This window comes from Cyprinus carpio, chromosome A24 (assembly GCF_018340385.1).
Source record: "Cyprinus carpio isolate SPL01 chromosome A24, ASM1834038v1, whole genome shotgun sequence".
Lineage (NCBI taxonomy): Eukaryota > Metazoa > Chordata > Actinopteri > Cypriniformes > Cyprinidae > Cyprinus > Cyprinus carpio.
Window position 1 is genome coordinate 17736535 of NC_056595.1, and position 27791 is coordinate 17764325.

General features: G+C 37.6%; 1 protein-coding gene across 1 annotated transcript; it reads left to right on the forward strand.

The window, feature by feature from the left end:
- Positions 1-280: 280 nt before the first annotated feature.
- On the forward strand, positions 281-27791 carry LOC109083004 (parapinopsin-like). The gene is made up of 4 exons (XM_042714478.1): positions 281-834; positions 3483-3811; positions 15207-15446; positions 26309-27791. The coding sequence occupies exons 1-4, from the start codon at positions 471-473 to the stop codon at positions 26582-26584; spliced, it is 1209 nt and encodes a 402-aa protein (XP_042570412.1). The 5' UTR covers positions 281-470; the 3' UTR covers positions 26585-27791.

Here is a 27791-nt window from a genome sequence, read left to right on the forward strand (position 1 = left end):
GGTTGTCTATTCAAGTTTTAAATATTAGCCTGACTTCACTGAGTATTTTAAGGTTACAAGAAGTAATTTCTACATTTGTACTTTATTCCAGTATACCTACTGATAGATTTAACCCTTAATTTAAAAAGGAATCATCTTTCGGGTGAAAAACGAACTAGGAAAGAGTGCTGTTGGCACATGAAGAACGGTGGCTTGAGGTTTAGGCGTAGGCTTGGGCTGGGGGGTGGTTAATAATAACTTTCATTCATAGGGGGGGGGTGATTGGTTTGATTGAATCTTGAAACCTAATCTACAATATATGAGGCAATCATGTACTTCTGCGTTTAGCGTTTGTAAACTCCAGTCCCACTGAAATAATGGGTTAGAAAACTCTGCAAACCTGATGGATTACACTGACTTTACAAAGCACAGAATCTCGTTTCAAAACCAAACTGTTTAAACCATTTACCTAAACCATAATTCATTGTGCAATGATCGAGTCCAACGTGAGTCTGAGTTGCGCGTTGTGCGCCGGAGGAGATGACGGGAGCAGCGCGCACTTGGATGAGAATCACTCAGAACACAATCTGAGTCCGACCGGACACTTGGTGGTCGCCGTGTGCCTTGGGTTCATCGGAACTTTCGGGTTTCTCAACAACACGCTCGTTCTCATCCTGTTCTGTCGCTACAAATTGCTGCGCTCGCCCATGAACTATCTTTTGATGAGCATCTCAGTGAGTGATCTGCTGGTGTGCGTCCTCGGCACCCCGTTCAGCTTCGCCGCGAGCACGCAGGGCCGGTGGCTCATCGGGCGCGCGGGATGCGTGTGGTATGGCTTCATCAATTCATTCCTGGGTAAGTCTGTATGTTACAGCAGTGATGATAAACGACTGAAGTAGGCTTCGAATGCACCTGTATTGGTACTTTTGAATCGCACCTCGCATGCGCAGCCACATTGTAAAACGTTTTTAACCGTTATGATACGTTTGAGTGTTAGATATGTAATACGACAGATGCCGTTTTTTTATAATGCTCTAAATAAGTATTTTCACAGTGTTGTATAAATGTAGCCTACTGGCAGCACGTCCGACTAGTCAGTCTTCTAGTCGTTTTTTTCTCTCTCTCTCTCGCGAAGTTGATGATGCTACGCTTATTCAGCAAGTTTGTTATCCAAAAGTTGCAGTTATATGAATATTACAATTTATTTGAGTAAACTGTTTTCCATTTGTGGTAAATTGGCAGTTGTTGGCACAGCTGGATTAATCATTTAATTCTGAAAGCTAATGGCAGTATACAGTGCGTTTTAAACCCCCTAAATAAAAGGTGCCACAAACGATGAAGGTCGGTTTTTTTTAGCACAGTATCCAAAAATGCACTGTAGTTCACCTGCACTATAAACCTCATAGCTGACTAATCCAACATATAGGCTATGTTTATACATTATACGAAGGCAGGATTTAACACCCCCTGCCCATAGATCGCAATCAGTTTGATGGATGTTGTCTTGTTGACATTTTAAACTCCTTGTACTGGAAATGTTTTAGACTGTGGAACGTTTTTTGTTTCTGGAAATGTGCCACAGTAAAAGTATGATATTCTTTGCAGACTACAGAAAAAAATTCTTGTAGAGATTAAAGTAGAGAAATGTTAAATAGTATTAAATTAAAAACTTGCCAAAGTTACTACCTACAGAAATGTTCATTGCGTGTTTTCAGCGACTATTGATTTACTGATGATGAAAATGAATTTGGAACTGTTTAATGAAAACTCATTAAATAAATAAAAATGACAAATTATTGGAAACAGAGATAATGAAAACTTTTTTTAGTGTATAATTGAAAAGACCCATAAGTCTGCATAATTGAAAAGGTGTTAAATAAACACACCAGGGCAGAGGTGTATCCTTCTCCTGATTAGGGTTTAGCACTTGACCTGAAGGTGAGGAGAGATGTATACAGGGAAATAAGATGTGTGCTGTCCTGTACTTGACCCATAACATAAACTCTGTAATGGGGCAGAGTGTAGTGTACAGGCATAGTGTTTCCAGTGAGTAGACTGTGCTGTAGTTAATTAACAGGTGTTACTTTTCTGGTGCCAGCAGCCGTTAAGATCAAATGGGTCTGTGTATTTATATGACAACAGATTTTAACATCAATGCTTAAGAACTCTTTATGTATGACCTAGTTGGAAAATAAAAGATGTTGATGCATTGTAATGGTCAAAACCTTAGTGACTGGTCAGGGTCCTTTGCTGAACAAAGCTGTATGAATCACCACTGGTTCAATAAATCCATTCTTACAGGAGAACTAAGAGTGCTTTTATGGAGAAAACCTCTGTAATTGGTTCCAGTCCTTGAAAGACTGATGGCAACTACCTGTCATTGCTTTCAAAAGGTTCATTACTTGCTTTTCTGATTAGCTGTCATCAGGAACCACCGTGTATATGATATAAGTTGCTTCTTTACTTATTCACAATGTCTAAAGCCATTATGATGGTAATTGTAAGCTGTGGACAATACACTTGTTTCACTGATTACTGCTATCTCCCTCTAATAAATTACACTGATAAAGCATTAACAACGCTGATACTTACAAGACAAAAAGAAATTTAAGCCTTTATTCTTTGAACCAGCTGTGAATGGTACAGTACAGCTACAGTACATATTGTCAGGCTCATGGAGATATAACTTCATCCAGACATGATACACATTGTCAGTGCAGATTTTATATAAGCTACACACTCACATCAGGCATAGAAAGATGTGATTTCCAGCATGGCAGGATTTTGGGAGATGATTTTCATGAAAACGGTGTGAATGTGAGAGACTGGAAATGCAAGCACATCTATTTTGTCTTTCTTTGCTTAAAGTTTAGTGAGCTCTGATCTGCAAATTTACAGACAGTTTAGCTGCAGCTAATAGGCAAATCTGTGACGTTTCAGGGTTTCTTTTTCTTTTCTTTTTTCTTTTGTGAATGAAAAAAAAAAACGTAAAACCTGTCTGGTTTGTAGTGTTGCATAGTCTGAAAACTCATAGACTAAAACAGGTTTTCTGAAGAGGAACTGGATAAGATGATTTGTAGTAGTAGACTGAAAATAATTGTTGTGGGAACCATTCTCCCTCAGAAACTGCTAGTAAATTTCACAAATAATTGGAAAGAAACCCAGTTAACAGTTTGAATTGAACATGACATTTTAAAATAAAAAGACAAAAAAAATCTTGTAAAACGTTATGCAATTATCTTAATTTACAACTTAGAAAAATATTTTTTACAGTGTCAAAGTGTGTCGAAATTCTCATTTTTTCCATTGATTTAAAGCAAGGTAAACCCACAGCACTGAGCATGATGTATATTTGCAGTACATCCTATAAAACTGCAGATTTGGCCTTTTACTCATCGTAAACAACCCCTCAAAGGTAATAAGGATCTGTTAGCAACCCAGAAAGCAGCTATTACTCATAGCAGTGCATTGTGTTGTCTATGTATCTCTCTTTGTTTGGACAGGCGTTGTGTCTCTAATCTCCCTGGCGGTGCTCTCATACGAGCGCTACTGCACCATGATGGGGGCCACGCAGGCTGACTCTACCAATTACAGAAAGGTGGCCATGGGTATTGCCTTCTCCTGGATATATTCCATTATTTGGACTCTTCCACCACTGTTTGGATGGAGCTGCTATGGTCCAGAGGGCCCTGGCACCACCTGCAGCGTCAACTGGGCCGCCAGGACAGCCAACAACGTGTCTTACATCATCTGTCTATTTATCTTCTGCCTTATTCTTCCTTTTATGGTGATTGTCTACAGCTATGGCAGACTCCTTCAGGCTATCACACAGGTAGGTGTCACAACCACTACTGTCTACTACATCTGATGAGTTATTGATTTCAGAGAAGCTTTATGCCTCATATTACAGACCATATGCCTGACTTGGCTTGGATGCAATTCTTGAGTTACTGGTTGCACAATAAATTAAAAAAATGTTGAATTAAGTGTTTTTTCTTCTGTTGAACCCAAAAGAAGATATTGTGAAGAATATTGGTAACCAAACAGATGACGGCAGCCATTACTTCCATAGTATATTATTGCATACCTATTATTATTTAAATATATACATTGGGCTTATTATATGTTGTGCCTAATTTACAAAAAAATATATAGTTTTATTTGTCAAATATTCCATCTAGAAGCAACAGAAGTGTAGATCAAGGCATCATTGTATTTTATTAAAATGTATGTAATACAGTATAGCAGGAGAAACATGTTCTCCATGCTACTGAGGGAAAAACTGTCCTTGACTCCTTCTCGTTACATTGCAGCTTATTATTGTAACAGAAAATGCAGCAAATGATTTATGCAACCTGCCACAAGAGAAACAATTACCTGGACTTCAACTTCAACTTCAATTAGCTTAATATTCACAAATCATTATTCACAATGACCTTTTTGCACCATTAATTAACAAAACCACTCAGCAGTCCTCTCAACGTGTGGTTCAAATTAAAAACAGTTTGAATATATCTGCTTGCGGCAGTTTATCTGTGTTCCTCTATCATTTCCACTTTACCAGAGGAAGCTAGATTAATTCTTTTTCGAACGCTTGCTCCAGAGATGTCCTGTGCTGTCAGGTGATCAGCATCTGCAGTCAGTAACAATTAAAAATGATTCTCAATGTTTTGCACAAAGCATTTTGAATGCAAATTAAGCACCGTATTAGCTTGGGAATGGAGCAAATTGTGTCAGAATTTGCATGGAGACGGGAAGAAAACAACATTTCAATTGAAAAGTAGTTTTTATTTGATGTCCCCAGAGTGGCCCAATCTTCTAGAGTAAACAAAACACAAACGCTCTCAAAGCTCCCACAATTCCTTTCCTTCCTCCCGCCCCTCGCAGTGTGGGTGAGCTAACAGAGGTCATCAGCTGCTTACATTAAATGCACTGACACAACAAATAACTTTGATTTGCAACCGAATTACTTTCAGTAGCAACAATGAATGAGAAATCTCCTTGCAAGCTCCATCTTCTCTGTGTCTGAACAGACTACAATGTATGGAAAAGATGTTTCAGCACTTTTAATAGACTGTGATGTTCAGAGAGAGTTTGTAAATTAAAACATTCATGTTTATGTAAATTAGCCCTGCCTAAAATAGGCCATTGATGCTTTCAGAACTGGGAGATTCACCTTTTCATTTCATTATATTCAGCGGCAACTCACTGTCATTGCATTAACAGCACTTTCCTCATAAAGGTGATTTTGCTGTGAAAAAGCCCTGCTGAATCTCATTTTGGTCTGAAGGTCATCCGTAGATTCGCAATGAACTGTAAGTGATGCCGTGGTTATACTATATCACAGTACTGTATATAGGTCAAGACAGCGCTATAGACATCAATGGTGTGATCTAACCTTAGTGGTGAAAATAACCTGCTTCTCTGACAGATACATGCTTGTGTAAGCAGATAACTTTGAGTCTGGGCTTGGTTTGATAGAAGCAGGAACAAAGGGAGGTCTTCTTGAGCCTGAATGGAAATCATTTCCATCATTTCCAATGAATGAGTTACTATCTCACAAGGGCGGAGAAACAAAAATGAACCTTTAGTATAGACACCTCACAGGGCTTATGACCTTGCAGTCTCTTTAAGCACTGATTGCAATTTTCCCATTTCCGATTTTTTTTGTAAGTGTTACAGATTTTTGCAGATTCTATCAGAACTATAATTGACAGCAAATGCAAACAAAAATCTACTTTTTTCAGTGCAAAAAAAATATCATTTAGATAATAAAATAAATTATTGAACATTACAATTCCCCCAATCTGGTCTAAGTAACAGATGTTCTCTCATTTAAACAACTCTCAAAATAAAGTGCTATGTGACTGGAAAGAGGAAGAAATAAGAACTTAACTGAAAATGAGTTGCTGTATATAACAAAACAGATATAATGAAAAAAGCCTTTAGAAAACTACAGGGTTTCAGCACTTCACACTTGAGCTACTGATTGAAAAATATTAATCATTCCTGTAAACATTCATCCATCCATTTTTTTTTACCTTTTGTAGTGTAATAGCTCTAATTATGGGCCAATTTCCATAAAAGTTTGCATGCTTCTTTAGAATCAGATGGCACATATGCTCACCTAAATTCGTGAAGAAAATCTCCATGCATTTGTTTTGATTTCTGCATGTCTCTCTCTCTTACTCAGACTGGCTGCGCAAGCCTCATCTGGCACGACATGGATTATTAACCACCGTTTACACTTTATCTCAATCGCCCCTTTATAAAATATACTTATCCCAGACAAGTGTTAATCGAACCCTGTGGTTCCCCCATGGTTTACTTTTGCCCTACACATATTACAGATTGCAAACTTTGTGTCCTCTTCACTCACAATGAAGAACTTCCACACCAGCGACGTATTTACATGCCGTTGAGAGCCTAGGTGTGATGTCAAAATAGACCGGCTCAGAATTGGCAGACTTTCATGCAGTTTTGGAACAAGCACTACCCCTTTAAGTGCTTAAGTGTTCGAAATTTCTCAAACTTTGCATTTTCGAGCTCACATGTACATTACATTAAACTTTTTACCACCATTCAAGTTATCTAAACGATCATTAGAAACTTTATTGCCATTGTTACTTTACACTTCATACGATTCATATGGTCGCTTAGAGAGTGGCATAATGACACCTCACACAACATCATTTGCATAATGGTGTCCCGAATATGTTAAAATCATTGCATTTGATCAAAGGCATTTTTCCTAATCTGCTGCATGCCTTCAATTTATTTGGATGTCATTTAATGCAAACCAATTATAGGCCAATCGTAGCGTGAGATCAGATAACTGAAGCGTCGTCTCCACTGTATTAGAGTGATTGTAGCTCCTCTCTACTGCTACTGAACCACGGGCACAGAGACTGGAATGCTGATAAGCTTCGAGTCTTTTAGACAATTAGCACCCTGTGTGTTTATACGAGATGCAACTCTAACTGTTCGGTGCGGTGGAGTCCTGGGGGGACAGGTTTCAGATATATTCACCATCCACTCTGCTAAATCTCAAAGGGGTGATAAAAATGCCACATGATGTTATATTATATAGTAACCAGCTCTTTGATTAAGCTGAAGGCTCTTTATAATTGTATGCATCACAAGCAATCAATTAGATAATGATTCACACGTTTGTGATCAATAAGACCGCAAACCAGTGCTCAAGCTCTCACTGAAACATGCTAGGGTGGATTAGGGAGGCTTTGTCCATTCTTCCCCCAAAAGTGTCACAGTGATATGTAAGTTTAAATAAAAATTTGACAGTTGCATATTCACAGTGCATAGTGCACATACAGTTATCCTCCCAGCTTCTGTCGCTCCACTCAGCCGTTGAGTAACCCATCCAAAATGTCACCCAGCAGGGGATCCACTGCCTTCCCAAAGACCAGCCTCATTTGCTCAGACACGGCCTGTCTCTTTCTGTAAACTCACACTGTTGGTGGAACGGAGTGCATTGGGAAACATGGGGTGAAAAACCCAGAGGATTTGCCACACTAGTTTCCACCATCCTTTGAGACAGAACCATCCGTTTGCACAGAGACCAGCTGGTTAGACGGAACAAGAGAGAGAAACAAATTTTATATCTGCTGCAAGTCATGTTGCCAGCTCTGAAAAGTGTTGACCTCAAGTGAGGATTCAAGGAAGAAATTTTGCAGATGAAGCATTTTGATTTAATTCGATTGGTTTGGATTAAAGGCTGGAGTTTTGGGGAAATTGGCTAGGATGGTTTTCATTAGGGTTTACTACTTGCTCTCAGTTCTTTCTAAAGGCTGGAATACACAACATGACTTTTTAAAATCGGAACAGATTTTAAAACACTGGACATCATACACTTGCTGACTTTGTAAATGGTTACAGAAAAAACTAGGCATCATTCACTAAATAACTGAGAATCACAGACTGAGCACAACAAACTCAGAAGAAACATGCACTTTGTTTGAAAAATCAGCTAAAAAATATCAAACATGTTTGATTTCTGGATGGAAAAAATCGAAGTGCTGCCAAAATCTGCAGACTGGCTGCCTCGTCCAGACTGTAAATAGGGGCAAATATTTATTTATACCTTTACTTGCAAAACTGCATGTCTTGAAAGGGATCATTCACCCAAAAATGAAAATTCTGTCAATCATTTACTCAATTTATGATAATAACTTAATTAGGAGCCTTCAAATGACATTGACAATGACGTTCAAGTCTTTTTGGAGAATTGCTATTCCAGGTTAAGTGGCAAGATGTTGTGAAAGCTACTTTCATACTCATGAAACATGCTCATAGTCATGACATGAGCTTCAAAGACCAATGATAGCTTAATACTTACAGCACTAGTTGGTAGATCTTAACCAGGGGTGTCTAATTCTGCTCCTGGAGGGCCAATTTCCCACTGAGTTTAGCTCCATTCCTAATGAATCACATCTGAACCAAATAATCAAGTTTTTCAGGATTACTGGAAACTTTCAGGCAAGTGTGTTGAGGCAGATTTAAGCTAAACTCTGCAGGACATTGACAACCATCTCTTTTCCAGTCTTTCCTCATCCCCTCATTTCAGACAGAACAGACAGCCCTCAGGATGTCAGAAAATTCAACAAAACTCTGTTGTCACATGTCCTTATTACAGCTACTGCTGAAATGCTACTCTGCACTCCTGAAAGAGAAAGTTACGAGGCAGTTCTTAAAATGTGCTGTGTTGTCATATTCTATCTTGTGCTATTTAGAGCAGTTTTTGCTGTTGTTGTGTGAATTTTGCAGCATTTTTTAAGGTGGACAGGTGGAATGAATCCTTAGTCCTTTAATAAGTCCTGGCGAATGGCCTATATAGAATTTTATGGAGTGGATCAGTGTTCTAGCAGACGACAATTTATTTGTACAATCACAACAGTATTTCTATACCTCAGGACAATGCAAATATTCGGGGTTCTTAGAAGCGGAAGTTGTTGTAAACTTCTGTAATGGTGAATGGAAATTACAACAAACATATTTTTGCTTTCTGATTTGAACCTATAGCAAAAGAAAAACTCTACTATAGCATTTCTATAATTTTCTATAACTCCAAAAGGGGGTGGGGGGGGGCAAGAGATTTTGGTGGTCAGAAGAAAAGCATGTAAAATTCGCTGTCACTCCCTCAGCCGTTATATTAGAAACACTAATGCAGTAGCATTAACTAGTTTTTAGAAATTCATTGTCAGTGTTATATAACACAAAGTGAAGTGTTATAAATATAATTTTGTTTTAAAAACTAACAATTATGAAAACTTTGCTAGATTTACTTCTAGAAATGTGATATCATAATCTTTGAAAAGGATCTAATAAGGTGACAGTATTAAATTTGAAAAGGTAAATATCCACTAAAACAGTACAGTAATGAACTGAAGAGTTTGTGTAAATTTTCCACTTCAAAAAAATGAGTCGTTTTGAACAGATTCATTTAAATGGCTCATCTGAATAAACCGATTCATTAAAATGTCAAAATCCTTTGACTTTCAGAAATTTGAAGGAAGTTGACGTGCTGTTCTTTCTGCTCAAACTATACATAAAATATGAAATTTGTAGGTGGTCCTGGATTCAGCTCCAACTGATTAAAGATACTTCCTGTAAATAATTTAATAATTTATCATTTAATTTCTGAGGACCGGTCGCACACAAATTGCTGTCTAATTTGAGCCGCTTGCACAGTTCAAATAAAAATGATAAAATGCAACTCATTTATTTAAAATGCTGTTGATCTCTCTCTCCACAGATTGTTTCCTTGAGTAATTTATATCATTGTCATTTGATTGGGTTTGTTAGTCTATTCTTAGTGGACACAGATTTTCATTTAAGTGTTATGATAAATAGAGGGATATAAATACACACAGAAAATGAGATTAGTGGTGGTAAGAGTGTTTGTTTTACTGAACACACCCTCGTCGGCGGATTACAGAGAATAGAGTGCAGGCATGAATGCGATGAATTCATTTTGCCGGACTGTTTACTTAAAGGCACTGATTTATGCATGCTGTACAAGTGCAACTGTATAGCTGCTTAAAGAATAGCAATAAAGAAAGGAAGGCATAGAGCAACATGCTCTCCTGGGAGCATTTTAGCAGCTATACTCACAACTGTTCTGCTCACCTGTCAGACAGAAGATATAATGATCTAGTCCACTGTATTTGTTTAGTGTGGGCAACGACGGATCAGGTTATGCCCCAAATCAATCAGGAGACAATCGTCAGGGCCTATTTTACTGAAATGGGTCAGACTAGAATGAAGTTTTATCTCTCCTTCTCTTTTCTGTCACTCAACTCTGACTCCTCATCCATATACTGTACCATCCCCTTTTTTCTCTCTCTCTGGCTGACACTTTCTTTAAGTCTGTTTTAGACTTTGCTGTGTACTTCTGACTCTATTTCATCTGTTAGTCCAGCTGCCCATCTTTCAACTATCAACTATCTTTCTCTACTTACTTATTGTCTCTCACTTATGTGCGTGTGAGAGGGAGAAAGAGAGCAGGATTCTTACTGGCAGCTATTTTAAATTCCTCCTATTACTTTACTTTATCTAAAGTCTGAGAACACATTGCAAATCCTACTACTGACTGATTGATTGATTGATTGATTGATTGATTGATTGATTGATTGATTGATTGATTGATTGATTGATTGATTGATTAACAGGTGTTTTCTTTCTTTCTTTTTTATTTAGTTATGAAATATTAGATTTATTACTTATTTACTTATTTATTATTTATTTACAATGTTCTGGTGATTTCTTTTTTAAATGTATACTTTTTCCGATGTACTCATATTTTTCCCCTATTTATTTATTTAATGTTTGATCATTAGAAAAAAGAAAGAAAAAGGAAAATCATAAGGAAAAAACTAAAAAGAAGCATTTTTACTAGTGGTCTCAGACTTTTATACAAACCAATGTTTCCTAAAGTTTGTCATTTTTGCCATTTCCCTTAAAAAAAAAAAAAAACTTTGGTACTTGCACTCTATTCTTATTAATTATGTAAAATGTAGAGGAGAGGTTGTTAAAGAGGGTCCTGTGCACAGGAAAATATTTGAAATGGTGATGTCATAAATGTTTAAAAATTTCCCATTATTGACTTTAGTGATTAAAGATGCTGTATGTATGATTTTGACTCTACTAAAGCATAAAAAAGAGGGTCTATGTTTGCAGATATTTAAGGAACATGCTAAGTTAACATACTTTTTTTATCTGAAAAAAACAATGCTATAGTCAGTTCTCCTTTGCATTCCGGGCCAGAGTGTCGGTCTCTGTTTTGGTTTGTGAAACCCGCCCACTGCCAGTTTACAATTGTATTTCGGCACCCGGATTGCCAGTTGGCAGAAAACACAGCGTATTTCATTTCATTCATCGTCAAGTGCGCTCGTTCTTGTTTGTATCATTAATCTGGCAACCTGTGTGTGCATCAAGTCTGAGGATGAGGGGCCGGGTGAAAAAAAACCCCTCTCCAATATTTTGAATTTGGACTGCAATACCTAGTTCAATCACTCTGTGTCAATCCTACATACAGCACCTTTAACAGACCCACAGGCAATCTGGGGATTATTTTCTGTGTTGATTTGTGGAGAAATCTGCAGAATGGATTTAAGCATGGTAAAATGCATTAATTGGAGCTGAGAGTACTTCTCTATAATTGGTAGCTGAAAACATAAACCCGGATATATAATAATCGAGCATGAAAAGACTTGAGGATGTGTAGATTTTTGTGAATGAAGAGTGTTCCAGTTCTGTGAATCTTCTGTGAGTACAGCTTGTGTGTGGGCCTCCTGTTCAATCACCAAATCATTGCTATGTTTATTTAATGACTACATTTCTGTCATCAGACAGATGCATCGGTTTTCATAATTGATGTGAGGTGACAGTTACTGTAATTTGCCAACAATAGCATGCTCAGAGAAATGATCTGATGTTAACAAACTGTGCATGAACTTCATGCAAACATTCAGACTTATCTTTCTAAACTGTTTAGCTATTGTATTGTAGATTGGTAGCAAGTAATGGCTTCTTGTATGAAATGAATATATTATATATGTGTGGACAGGATTCATTACCATTTATAAGGCTCAATATTGATTAGGGTTGCAAAAATGCCAGTGCCAGTCACCTAGTGGGCAGCGCGCTGACGTACAGCGCTGTTGTGCTTTGGGTGTCTCAAGTTCGAGTTCTGGCTCGCAGACCTTTTCCGATCGTGTCCCGCTCTCTTTCTCCCACTTGGCTTCCCATCTGAATATTGTCCTCTCATCATAATAAAGGCAAAATGGCAAAAATAAATTGGAAAAAAGGTGGAAAATTTAGAAAAAAAAATTCTCAGAAATTTTGGAAACTTTCCGGGATTTTTTTGAAAACTTTCTGAAAATTTTGGGTTTTTCTCTTTGCCAATACTGTAAATTATACAGGGCAGTCTTTCAGAATCATCTAAACTGGGAAATTGTATTTTAAAACTATTTATCAAAAGAAGCAGCATTATAATTTGTTTCAGAAATCAGGTTTCACTGGTCTCACTGAATGTTTTTGATTCACTAAAAAGAACTGGCTCGTTTGTTTATGAATCATACTTCACTGGTTGTGTTTTATATTTGTTTTTTGCAAGCTAGTCACAACTTGTTAGAAAGACATTTCTTACCATTTTCCAGAACATTTTCATCACCATTACATCACATTCAAAACTGACCACAAACTGATGTTCACAACTCTTTTACAGTGATGCTAAAGACTCAGCAGTGTAGACAAAACTTTTAAGGACCGTCACCATCTTGCTTAAGTCTTTAAAACTTAACCCTCCACCAGATCAGCAGAATATCAGGTTCACCGGAGAACTGAAATATTTACCCACATTCCCCTGACTGCTGACAGAGATTTCTTTTTCTAATGTTGTTTCCCAGATCAGAGAAGACCGGAGAGAGATCTCCAGAAACAAAGTTAAGTTTAAAGGTCTCAGATGTGATCACAGACACACAGCATTCAGAATCTTGTAGCCACATGTTTCATGTCCACCTACCCACATACCCGAGGGATACTCCCTGACCAAACACTCTCTGACAGCCACAGGAGCTGCCACGTGCAATAGCATCTCCTTCACAGCGCTCCATGCTGCTGGGTTTTGCCAACTTCTGACTCCAGGGCTCACACAAGCACCCAGAGGGGAGAGTCTCATTACCACAACACCACCACAGCATCGGGGTTAGATGTGTGATGCATGCTTGGATTAACATATACTTGCTTGCTCTAATGATGCAACCAATGTGGACTCTTGCAGACTGTGACTCTCCAGGCACATTTTAGAAGTTTGACAGCTCTGGATGTCATCAGATTTAGGTGTTTTTCAGTTTTTAATCTATTCAATCTGGTCTCCCAGAAGGGAAAATGGTCTATTTATGCCAATAAGCTTTTGAACGTTGATTGAGCTTATGCTTTCACTCTCCATGCGATTATTATAATGTTCCCAAAGCTTATTTTTCTGTCCTAATTTTCCCTATTTCACAGTGTATTTGTTTAATCCATTTAGCATCTCAGCACTTTTTAAATAACTGCTTATAATTGCTATTCCCCGGCTATAAAGTTTCATCACAAGTTGTGCTGTAATTACTGGAATTCATTTGAGGATTACGGAAAGCGGACACACACCTACACACATTGTCTCCTATTGTGATACACATCTGAGGCTGTCCGTCTTCAGTCATGGTATCCTGTGTTTAATGTGACCATGAAGTTTCCACCTGTCAATCAAAATTCAATTGGGTGGAAGCTGTGGACATCTTGTTGGGTACAAACTGCCCTTTTTTCATCCACCCACCTCAGCGTTGCATCTCAAACAGCCGTCACGTCTTCTCCTCACTCTTAATTGGTAGTGCATCCACAGATGCTGCTGGCTGTGGCCTCTGGTGATGACTTTACACCCCCACAGGCCTTCACACCTTGCAGGCTGTGTTATTCGCAGCCTGCACCCCTGAGTGTTGCCCTTCTCTGCATATAGGACTAATTTTTAATGTGACCACTAAAAAAAGACCCAGAAAACTGTGGGGAAAACTCAATGGGGAGCCTTTTAGCAACTTGACATTGATCTGACATTCTGCTAAGCGATAATTTGTCAAGTGCGGCTTCTGCTCAAGGTGGAGGGTGGAAACGAGGGTGTCTTGTGAGGAAAGGGCCAGACATGTTCCACTCCATTGCTCTTAATTAGCTCTTAGTCAAAGCACAATTATGTTCCTCTGGGTGCAGGGTTTCAGCCATTACATTTCAGAAGTACAGACCCATGTGTTCATGTTGTAATTTAAAGTATAGAATATAATTCAAAGCACTGTATGACTCTGATCATTAAGTTATATGTGAGGAAATGTGCCTTAAAGTAGAGGTGAATTCTTCCTATTTTAATGACTCTGATCATTAAGTTATATGTGAGGAAATGTGCCTTAAAGTAGAGGTGAATTCTTCCTATTTTAATGTGGTTACTTCAATTTTTTGTACAGTATAGTCACTTAACTTATTTAGACGTTTTTAACCAGGGATGACTGTTCAAAACTTTTTTTAAGAATCTTTGACCTAAGTTCAAAATAACAGCATTTATTTTTAATAGAAATATTTTGTCACTTTTGATAAATGTGTTGTGTCCTTGCTGAATAAGAGTATTAAGCTCTTTTTATTAAAAAAAATAAAAATACAAAATTTTTTTAGTTTTTTTTTTATTGGTTGTTATTTGTGGGGGGAATGATGATGAAGATGATTTTTTTTTATTCTTTATTATTGTTGTGTTATGGGAGGTGACACTGCAGAGCACCACTGCACCAAACTTCAGGGACTAAAGTTCAAGCAATGTAACAACTGTCAGCTCTTGGGCGCCTGCACCAAAAGAGCACTTAGCAGCCAAACAAAGTGCTACAACACTGAAAAAATGGTGCATCATGCTCAGCAGGCAATTCTACAATGTGTAATGGGCCTTCTGTTGTGTTTAGGGGTCTATTACAGACCAGAGTGATCGATTTCATGGCTATATCTATTTCTGCCCAGGTGGCCTGAAGCTATGCTTAACGTACATTGAGGCATTTAATCTGTGAATGTCTGCATGTACAGTTTTATTACTTTGGCTAAAGAAGCAGTGACGCAGCTGCACAGTGTGATGCCATGTTTCTCACATCTCTTTTTTCTCTTTCCCCTCCTTTTCCTCTTCCCTTATCACAATGGCAAAGATGAGCAGGATCAATACAGCGGTGAGTCGTAAGCGGGAGCAGCGTGTTCTCTTCATGGTGGTCACCATGGTGGTGTGTTACCTGCTGTGCTGGCTACCCTACGGGATCATGGCCCTGCTGGCCACGTTTGGGCATCCCGGCCTGGTCACACCAGCAGCTAGCATTGTTCCTTCTCTGTTAGCCAAGACCATTAAGACCACTGTCTTAAACCCTATAATCTACATCTTCATGAACAAACAGGTGGGTGCTAACAGAAAAATAGTATTAACTGCTAATCAGTCAATGTGCATAGAAGTGAATGTAGCGTAACTATACGTCTACTTTTTCCTAGATATGTCCAGGCTGGGATTTCGAGATTGCCTAAAATGTCCAGGTTTTGGCTTTGTTTTCCTATTGACAGGCCCTCTATAGTGCTCATGCATTATATGTTCACATATTTGCATTGTTTTGACCGTTCTCTGTAGATCCCACCTCCTCGCCACGATTGGTTGATTAGTACAATGTCATCATGCTTTTCAGTCATTATTTTCAGCAAGTGGAAACACATTAGGAAAACAAAGCCAATATCTGGACATATTAGGCAATTTAGATATCCCAGCCTTGACATGTCTGGGAAAAAGATGACATAAGGTCAACCTAGTGGATGGCTATGATATGAATATTACATGACAACTGATATTTGCATTAGATTATTTGCATGCAAATGCAGCACATACTTTTACACATTTAAATGCTTAAATCACACTTAAAAATGGATGAATGTAATTGCAAGAAAGCACATACTTTTTTTGATAAACATTTTACGTGTTAAGCTAAAAATGACAAATAGAATCACGAGTGGTTGCAAAAATGACTAAGAACAGTCAGTTGGGGTGTCATTCCCAATAGCACATTATCAACACCTTATTTTAAAATGAATTCAACAGACAAACTAATTTAAGTCGTTTTTCCTCTTTCATTAGCAAGTATGTCAAAAACTGCCTTTGAATGTGAAATATAAAGACTGTGTTAAGCATGGGAATTTATTTTGGTCCAAAATGTGGGCTGAAACAAATGAAAAGGAACATTTTTTGAATATCTAGGTAGCTTAAGTTAAATTAGGTTCGTAAGATTCTGTCAAGGCCACTCAGTTCATCTAGTCAAGCTATTATAGATAAAATTATAACCTTTTATGAGTTATGTATTGAAAACTTACAAGGATGTCATTTACAGAACATATTATTAAACTACCATTTGAACATTTCATTAAGATGTAATATTAAAATCAGGTTCTATGGTTCAGTGTTTTGTTGGGGACAGGAAACGAACAAAGATTTGACTTTTTCTTTCACTGGTTTTGAATCTGAGTTTTGAATTGTATTCTGCTGATAACCTCCAATCTCTCTATCTGCTCATCCTTTTCCTATCATACTCTGCACTGTAAAAAAAAATTACTGAGGGCAAAAACCGAAAGCAACATTTAGCATGGATTTCTTATTAGTTGAATTTATCTGCTTGTTTTTGCAAATGTACTGACTGAACATTTGAAATTAGATATTGAGATTTCTTAAAGGATAATTCACCCCAAAATGAAAATTCTGTCATTATTTACTCAACCATATATCATTCCAAACCTGTTTTTACTTCTGTATAACATTAAAAAAAATAATAAACGTGTCTCTTTTTTGTCTATACATTGGATGTGTGTTTGGTTATCAACATTCTTCAAAATATATTATTTTGTGTTGGACTGAAAAAAGTAAGTCAAACAGGTTTGAACAGACATAAGGGTGAGTAAATGACGACAACTTTAAATTTTGGGTGATATATCAATTATCAGCTTGAAATGTGTTCTGTGTACACTTTTTATTTTATATGCTTTTAAATTGTTCAGTATTATGTTTGTACATTTCTATAAGTAATGTACATTTTGTGGAAAGCAGAGTGCTAAATTATTGAAAACAGCATATGAACATGCATGAAATGCCTTAAAACTTAACAAACTGATTATTTTAAGTTACTAAACATGATAAAACTTAACAAACTGATCATTTTAAGCTACTAAACATGACTCAACTAAAAATACTAAAACATACTAAAAATACTCAAGCTCCGGTGCATGCTGGGAAGAGGGAAAATGGGACTGAAACACAAAACCATTTTTTTTTAATCTTATTTGAATTCTGCTTTGAGATAAATTACTTAATTTCCTGAAACTGGAAAAAAAAACTACAATAATAAAGTCAATTATTGATGGGGGTTTTTCAGCATTATTTACTTTATTTAAAGATCAGTTTTTACAGTGTGCATTCTTTTGTAAACCCTAGGCTTTTCAAATCCATCCTTTGATGGCTGATTTGTATTCCAGCTTTTATTTTAGTTTATAGCTGGACAAAACAATCAAATAGTTTTGATGTTGGATTAGTGTTCTAGCTATTATTTTAAATATAATCTTTCAATGCTGTAGTTTTTGTTCAAGGATTGTGTTAGAGTTAGAAAGTTTGCAAAGAAACTTTTCTTTCAAAGAAGCACTTTTTACATGTTTAAACTGATACAAGATGCACATTTTATTATTATTTCTGAACTTGGTTACATGTAAACAGTTTGGGTTTGTAATATCTGTGCACTCCTCTTCTGTAAGGGTTTAAGCATTTGCTCCAAACAATTGCTTGTGATAAGACCGAAGATGAAGACTTGGAAAAACTAGTTTTGCCTGTCGGAGGAGACGCCAGTCACCTGTATGTCATTTTCAGTCTTCAATTCCTCCCAGCCCGTAACCATGGAAACTGTGAGTTGAGGCGAGTTGAAGACTTAAAGTGCTGTACAGATTCAAGTATCTACTCAGCATGTGTCGATATGACCAGTGGAGATTGAAAGACGGTGGAAAATGGAAGAGTACCGGAAAAAAGCGTGAGTTTTGGAGTGCGAGAGAGCTGCGAAGTTCCTGAGGCCGTGAGTAAATAACAGTACTATTATACCGCACGGGTTCAGGAGCTGTCATGCTGTGTGGTAATTACATTTACTGCTTGCTCTTTCTCTTTTCTGGGACGCAAGGAATTTTCTGGCACATTTCACATTTTCTCCCTTATTAAGAGCACAATGTGTACTTAGGGGAAGCATTAGTATGCTGAAAACCTCCCTTGTTCATTAATTGGCTTTAAGAGTCACAAGCACATGTAAATTGCACCACAACAACATTTTCAATTTTTTTTCCTTGGTTTCCAGTAAAATCATTCTTAAAGCTTTCCAAAAACAATACATACTTATTAATATATTAGTAAATATATTATATTTTTATTATATTATATTTATTAGTTTATTTTTCTTAATTGGGAGATTATATGTATTTTATATTTTATTTAGTCTTTTTGTGTGTTATTTTATTTAACTTTTTAATTTTTGTATTATATTTTATTTTACTTTATTTGTATTCATAAATATAACCGAGTTTAGTGAGGTTCATGCTTAAAACAAGAAACCCAACTGACAGACTGAAAAATTAATCATTAATAATTAAGACATTTTCTAAAAACAAAGCTATGGTAGCTTGTTTTCGCCACAGGATGGATGGACGGAATAGATCCCGTGGTGGAAACAAGCTTACACTATTTTGCTTACAGCTTGTATGTTTTTTAGGAAATTTGATGTTTTTACTGCAAAGCAAGAAAAAATATAAAAGTAAATTAGTTTTTATATAATTATTTTAATATTTTTTTTTTTTTTATTATTATATTTTTGTTTTTTTTTTATTGTATTTATTTATTTATTTATTTATTTTCTTGTCGTGTGAAAAGTGACTGCAAATGGACACATTATTACACACTGTATAAGAAACAATGAGACCAACAAAAGTGGCAGCTTCAGAATTAAGAGCTTTCCAGAGAGACAGGCAGTTCATCCAAACAGTTATTCCAGACCACCTGTGAACAGGTGTAACATAATTGGCGAGGAAGTTCTGTCCTGCTCTCCAAAGCTTTTCAGTACCCCACAGAGAGCTAATCATCTCTATTCCACATCATCATCTGCTCAAAAGTCTGCTACCCAGCACTCTTCTCAGATCCGGACTGCACCTGGCCAACAGAACATTCACTGATCCAGCATGAGTATATTTTTATAAATTATTGCTCATTATCTGGCAGAGGTGGAAATTATTTTCTAAACCCTGACTGCTCAATCCCACTTCAGATTTATAGGAGATTGCAAAGATAATTAGCATTTTCACACATGGAGATTTCAGATGTTCTCATCATGAGGAACATGTAAATCACATGTGGAAGAGTTATTGGAGGCCCGCACAGATTCTGTGCTCTTTCCTTGACTTGCATCATTAAAGGAGTTTTCTGTGTTTCAGCTATAAGTTAAAAAATAAAAAATAAAAAACAATTCACTTCTATCAGCATTTGCTCCTTATGTGCTTCCAAACCTGTATCATTTTCTTTCTTCTGTGCAACATGAAGGAAGCTATTTTGAAGAATATTGGTAATCAAACAATGTATGGAATATGTATGTTTGTGAAAAGAAATTGTTTGGTTACCAACATTTTTCAAAATATCTAAAAAAATAAATAAAAAAAAAATAGAAGAAAGTCAGTCATACAGGTTTGGAACAACATGAGGGTAAGTAAATTATGCCAGAAGTTTTGTTTTGGGGTAAACTTTTTTAAGCTCCACTGACAGCATTTGTTACATAATATAGCAAATTAAATAATCTTACTTAGAGTAATTTGTTTAAAAAAAAGCTAATAAAAAATAAAATACTATGGTTACGATAAGGCGCTGACAATTAAAGTAAAAGATGGCATCTTCCAAAAGCTTTAAATGTCAAATTTTGCAGCTTGCATTTCTGTCAATTCATTATCATCCATAAAAATGTTATCATTAGAGCTGTAAAGCTGTCTAAATCATTTTTGTGGGTGATGAACTAATTATTCACCAACATAATATCAGCAGCTTTTCTAGTGTCATAAAGTTGAATTCTATGTTAACGTATAATATAGCATGTATTTTATAAATGTATAATAAGCTTTGTGGCCATTGTGGATATAAACATTGTATATATTAATATTTACTGCCTGGCCCGGTGTGCTTTAATGGCAGATGCCTTATTGTAACTATGGGACGAGTCAAAAGTATTTTCCATAATAATTGCCACAAATACTGGCAATAGAGCTTAATCTGTTTTTAACCAGGAGCACAGATTTACCCATGAACGAATTACACATACTAATCATCAAAAATAATGTCATCTAATCCTAGTAAATTCAGTTAGTGACCATGTTAAATCAGTGTGCCACATGTGCTAAATCTGATTGGATGAAACCCTCAGGCAGATAGTTGTGTTAACTGTCTTACAGCATGTCCAGATGCACAGCCACCTTCTGTGCCATCTTCGTCATCTCTGCAGGGTTAACTAGACCTCCTGTCAGCCCCTGTAATGAGTGTGTGGATCTGAATCCATTTATAGACTCATTCCTCCCACCTTAGACGCATCACATTTCTCACCTGTCTGCTGTACCAGAAAAGAAAAAAGAAAAAACCTTGCACACACCTGCAATGGTTGACAGCAATGTAAACAATTTTCAGATTCTTACAGATTGATTACATTACAAGTCAACTCTGTCAGTACAAACATTAAGGAGATGTTTGTCAGGACTAGCGGATTTGTGGTAGAGGCATGGAGAGCTTTTGTGAGGACTATCAGTAAGTGTCATGGTCATGCATGATTGCGTCCCATCAGTGCTAACAGAACACAGAATGGCCATTAACAGACTGACTGGAGTCGAATGGCTTGGGAAAAGTCTGCCATTAACTGTGAACCCTTGACCCCAATCTAAACCCCTCCAGTCATCTGTCTCTGTCTGCCTCTCTAGTTTTCCCTTAAATTCAAAGGCACTGATTATTGAGTATCAAAAAAAGCACTTATGTTTGAATACAGCAGTGTTTCTGGTATATAATATACAAAGAAACTGAACTTACAAAACTTGATGGTTCTGCAGTGTTTGGCATCTTATGAGGAAATGTAGTAGACTATAAGTATACAGTGAAAATGGACGTATACTAAGTATACTACGTTTTCTCAAGGGGTGAAATCTTACTCTGTGTTTTGTGGATTGTTTGTAGACTGAAGTCTGTTCAGATACTGTAAATCAGGAACAGCTTTTTAAAATGATGCATTTACTATGTGTGTGTGTGTGTGTGTGTGTGTATATATATATATATATATAGTGGCCAAAAAGTACACAATTACATCTTTCTTGTTGATTTTATGTCATAATGTTTGTGTGTTTGTCAAAAAGTCCTAAACTTTGTTTGTTTCCAGATTGAATTACAATTTTCAAATCTGTTTTTCAATGTGAATTTAGCCACTGTTCCTGAAACGGAGGATTTTGAAGGGGGGATTAGTTACACTGTCTTTCTGAGGGAACAATTCATGACTAGCCATTCATTTACTCAACACTTGCATGAAATCTTGTTGCTGTCTGTGTCACGGTGTGTCCCAGAAGAAGGCACAAAGACGATGAATAGCATTCCAACACAAAGTTTAATTCTAATCCACACGAGAGAAATCCAAAAAGGCTAAATTAACACACATTAGTGTAAACGGTGACCAGACAAATGAGGAGTGCATCCGGAGGAACTTAAATACACAGTGATGATGAGATAATAATGAACAGGTGTAATGACTAGATGAGTGTCCATGACAACTGATGACTGGCAGGGGAGGGATGGTAGGACAAATAAGACATGTGACTAATGTGAATAATGTGAATGAACTGGATGGCAAAGTAATTTAACTTAATTGTGATAATTTTGTGGTTGTGTTGGTTGTATGGTGCAAAGGCTTTTCATTTTTTTCTTTTTTAAATGGGTTTGCTTGGAGCAAAATATATTGCTTTTTTATTGTTAAGGTTAAAATAAGTGTTTGTGTTACAGAAATTGAGTTTCTGAACTTTTATGACTTACATTTGCACTTCTGTATTTTAGTATTCATAAAACTCCCTTCAAAGTTTAGGCTGAATTGTACAAATTTCATGGTGAAAGTTGTTGTGTGAGGATGTGGTAAATCTCTCACACACATAGACAAAACACCTTCTCTTAGAAAATGTGTTTAACTCCTCTGAGGCCGTCACAGACAGTTATGATCAATTACAATAAACCTTTTATCTATAATGAAAAGTACAGCGCAAGAACATAGCATGCACTTTGGACAACAGTGCATTTGTCACACTACGATGTGTGTAATAATCCAAAAGGCAGAGAAGAATATGAAGAAGAGTTCAATATCTTTTTAACTATACAATTGTGATTCTGGAGACAACCTTAGTTTCAGTAGTCATGTCAAATCAGTAACTAAATCAGCATACTATCATCTCAAAAACATTAGAAGCAAGAATTAGATGTTTTGTTTCAAGCCAAGACTTGGAGAAACTTGTTCATGCCTTTATCACCAGCAGGGTGGACTATTATAATGGTCTCCTCACCAGCCTTCCGAAGAAGACTTATTAGACAGCTGCAGCTCATCCAGAACGCTGCTGCCAGAAATCTGACGAGAACCAGAAAATCTGAGCATATCACACCAGTCCTCAGGTCCTTACAATGGCTTCCAGTTACATTTAGGATTGATTTTAAAGTACTTTTACTCGTTAATAAATCACTCAATGGCATAGGACCTAAATACACTGCAGATGTGCTCACTGAATATAAACCAAACAGACCACTCAGATCATTAGGATCGAGTCAGTTAGCAATACCAAGGGTTCACACAAAACAAGGATAGTCTGCTTTTAGTTATTATGCCGCCTGCAGTGGGAATCAGCCTCCAGAAGAGATCAGATGTGCTAAAACATTAGCCACATTTAAATGAAGACTCAAAACTCATCTGTTTAGCTGTGCATTTATTGAATGAGCACTGTGCTTCGTCCGAACTGATTGTACAACATTTTATGTGTAATCATTTTCTATTTTTAATTGTTTTAAATTCATTTTAAATCAATTTCTAAATCATTTTAAATGTTTTTAAGTTCCCTATTGTTGTGATATGTTTTTTTATGATTATTTTACTTCCTTTTATATTAAGCACTTTGAATTGTCATTGTGTATGAAATGTGCTATATAAATAAACTTGCCTTGCCTTGCCTATACAAATAACAGGGCAAAATCTACACATAGGGCCTGTTTACACCTGGTCACTTCATGCATTTTTTCTAATCGGATAGCTATCCGATTGCAAAAAGACCAGGTGTAAATGCCCTCCAAAACGCATTCAAGATGAATATAAATCCGATCGCTCAAACCGAGGTGGTCTGGGCCACATTCTAGATGAAACTGGATAAGTGTAAATGCATCTGGTTGTTGAAACCACATATGGAAATTTTACTCCTCCCAAAATGTTAAAATAATAAATGTGTGAGAGTGTGTTTTAGGCTATAAGACATTAGTCAGACTGCGCTTATGCAACACGCATTGCTGCAGACGAGCAGCTGAGCATCTCTTCATCAAGCCAACGCACAAACTGCCGCGGAAGAAACTGAAAGTAAGACGCAGACAGTCAACACACAATAATCTTCATTAAAAGTATAAGACAAACTTATCTTTCCAGTGCTGATGCCATGCGCTATTGCGGTCTTTGATCTTGAAATGAGCTGATAATTTAAAAAATGCAGCGTTTATCTTTTAATTTCGTTGGAGGAAGGAGCCAGCGACCAACCCGGAGAAGGGCCAGACAGACGATGACAGACCACAGCAGGAGGAGATGAGATGGAGAAGGCAGGAGGAACCAGGCCGGTGAAGATAGAGGGAGGAGCGAAGGAGGAGGCAGGAGATGATTGTGAGCTAGAGCAGGAGATACCCATCGATGGATCACCAGAGCCCAGCCAAAACGCAGGCCCACGGCAGAGTTGCAGCAGGGGGAATCCATGGTGGAAGCCCAGGAGGAGGATCCAAGGAAGCGAGCTCCTGTGAGGATGCCAGCAATGGTGACCCAGACGGAGCAGAGCAGACAAGGAGCCTGGTTCGACACTGAGGATCCGAAGGGCCAAGATGGAGCAGTAGGCTCTGGCAACCGAGATGGAGATGTGGTCCTGGAAGGCCGCGATGGAGCCGGAGTGACTGAGGACGAAGGCGGAGCCATGGGGAAGGAGGGGCCTGACAGAGCCAGAGGGACAGAGTGATGAGGCAAAACTGGAGGAGTGGAGTCCTGAGGAGGCGGATGGTCTACGGCTCACATAATTGGAACTGGATGGACAAAGGAGCACGGTGGAGCCGGTGGGATGATGGGCCACGGTGGAAACGAGGGAGCTAGGAACCTAGGCAGAACTGATGGGTCGGAGGACTGAGGTGGAGTCTGGGATCCTGTGGCTTGAGACGAGGGCAGAGTAGATTCATGGCAAGGTTGAGCTGATAGTAGGAATCCCCGATGCAGACCCACATAGGTGAGAGTAGGCTCAGGGTATGCTGAGGGGGTAATGGACAGCAGTAGTGCTGGGACTGAGTGCTTGGCTGGAATGAGATGAGGTGGCAGGCAGGTGGAGCACCCAGGCTGAACTGAAGAAGCGAAGGATTCCAGCAGTACGAGCAGAACAGCAAACCACAGTAGAGGTGATGTGTCTTGACTTGAGGCTGAACTGGAATGGAATAAGCTACAGCTTGCAGAGTGTGAAGTAACTGATAGATAGGTAATGTGTGAGGGATTGAAAGAAAGACAGAGCTAAAAGGCAGAGATGGGATAGGGAGGATGGGTGGGAGCTTTTAGTGATTCAGTAGGGTCTGGGCTGGATGAAACCAGCAAAAATTCAATAGATTTATGACTGAGAGAAACCAGCAGAAACTCCGAAAAATCAAGGCTACTTAGAACCAGCGAAGATGACAGACTGACAGGGCTAGGCAGAGATAAAATAAAGTGTCTAAGAGTGAAAGTACATCTACATTGGCTAGCTGCAGCTCACCCTAAGCGGCAAGGATGTAAATCAAATCAAGACACATGAGGAGAAACTAGCACTGCATCCGAAAGCTCTAAAATGCTGCTTCCGGAGGCAGACTTTACTTCCTGTCTCCAGAGGTACCCTCTTCTGATCGAATTTTGAAGGCAGCATAGATGTATCCTTCTGTGTATTTGTTATTTTGATATCCTGTGATTTTGTTCATTCCATGCCGTGACGGTTGGGATAACAAAATAAAGATGGTATCTGAAAGGTTTGTGTGTAAACATATTTCTGATTAACTTTTTGCACTTTTGATGTTATTTCTAGCTAGAAATTTGTATTATAGTAATTAAATCTTTGTTTAGTTATCACCAAAACTCGTTCTATTTTGTTGTAGATCATTAAACCGTTACGCTGCCTCAAAACACTTTTTTTTGTGTCTCTTACGTCTTGAGTTGTTTTTCTCAGTTTAAATTAGCCCGCTTTACTTCCATCTGTGGTGACCTGATGGTCAGATCCTGCAAGCTTGTGATTGCATGCTGGGGAATGTAGAGGTATAAACACAGACGCTCAGTGAGGGATTGCCACCTTCAAACAAGCTTCTCCATCACTCTCGGTTAATCACTGCCTATGTTCCTGCTGAGAGGTCCTGTCTCAGTTAATGAATTTTGTGCACATAGAACTTTCAATTTGCAAACAAGCCTGTCCACATTAGAGACAGAGCATCAGCTGTTGTTCCAGAGCTGATGATTCCCACGTTTGGCTGATGTTTTATAAACATAAACTCACTTAATTTAATAGTTTTTTTTTTCTTTCATAAAAGACTTTTGGACATTTTGCTTCCAAAGTAAATGTATCTTGATTTAAGAATGTTTCTGAAGTGCTGTGAAATAAATTTTAGCTTGACTTGCCTTTCTTTTAAAAAGAGGAACCCCATGCCATTCCAAACCTGAATGACTGACTGACTTCTGTGCAGCACTAAAGAAATCGTTTTGAAGAAAATATCAGCCATTTTGTCTATACAATTAAAATCACGAGTTCCAAAACAAAAAAAGAAAGACATTTTTCATCTTTTGTGTTCCCACAGAAGAAAGAAAGTCATACAGGTTTGGAATGACATGAGGGTGGGTAAATCATAACAGAATGTTCAAATGTGTTAAGCTTTAAAAAATGTGATTCTTAATCACATGTCTTTATGTGTCAGTTTTGCAGATGTTTCCATGCGCTCATCATGTGCACCACCCCAGAAAGAGGCTCCAGTTTCAAAAACTCCTCCAAAGTCACCAAAATTCTCAGGACAGTGCGACGTGCCAATGGCCAAAATGTGACCTTCGCGGTGGCCTCAGCTGGCCATCCTACTATCTTTGCTCCTAACAGCGGTGGGCAGAAAAGCTCATCAGTGGGTGAGAAACCATCCCCTGCTGCGGCCCAGGACACCAATAGACCTGTTGTCTCTCTTGTGGCCTATTACAATGATTGAGCTCATATGGTCAAGCCAAACCAACACTAATACAGTGGAATTAGAGGTTACATAGGTCCTGGATTGCATAAAAAGAAAAGAGAATTGGTAAGTGGGTGTGTTTTGCAGAGGAATGTGGAACACGCCCCTCACTGATGATCATGTCATTTTGCATGCATGACCTTTCTGAGGGAAATAAAATAGGAATGGATATTGGAAGTGAACCGCTGGAGAAAGGGATTACACCCCAGAACAAATTTAAAACATGCATATGGATTAACTATTAGTTTAGCTGATGTTTCTTATGAGTCCAGGATGTAGATATTCTCTCAGATTTTGGTAAATGGTCTCTCTCTCTCTCATTTTTTAAGTTATATTTATGGGCTTTTTGTGCCTTTTATTTTGAGAGAACAGTGGAGAGATGACAGGAAAGTATTGAAGTGAAGAGAAGGGAGCAGGTTCAGCAAAGGACCTCGCGGCAAGATTGGAACTCGGGTCACTGTGAGCACAGTTGCGCTATATGTTGACACACTAACCACGTGGCTATTGTGTCTACGTGGTTGCTTTCTTTGAAACTGTTTTTTTTTTCCCAAATATTTTACTTTAACAAGAACACTTTCGCTACCAGTTTCTTACAGGATTGGACAAACACTGTAACTCAGATTGTTTAAAATGATATTTTTGTTACTCTTCTTAATAATTCTGTGCACCATGTGGATGGTCTGAGTCCATTTTCAGCTAATTTTCTTTTTTGGGTGAACTATTCCTTTATGGGATATGTGACCCTGGACCACAAAACCTTAAGTCTTAAGTGTCAGGTTTTCGAAACTGAGATTTATGCATCATCTGAAAGCTGAATAAATATATTTTCATTGATGTATGGTTTGATAGTACAATGGGACAATATATGGCCGAGATACAACTATTTGAATATCTGGAATCTGAAGGTGCAAAAAAATCTAAATATTGAGAAAATCTCCTTTAAAGTTGTCCAAATTAAGTTCTTAGCAATGCATATTACTAATCAAAAATGAAGTTTTGATATATATTTACAGTAGGAAATTTACAAAATATCTTTATGGAACATGATCTTTATTCAATATCCTAATGATTTTTGACATAAAAGAAAAATTGATAATTTTGACCTCTACAATATATTTCTGGCAGTTACTACAAATATACCCCAGCAACTTAAAGGGATACTCCACCGCAAAATGAAAATTTTGTC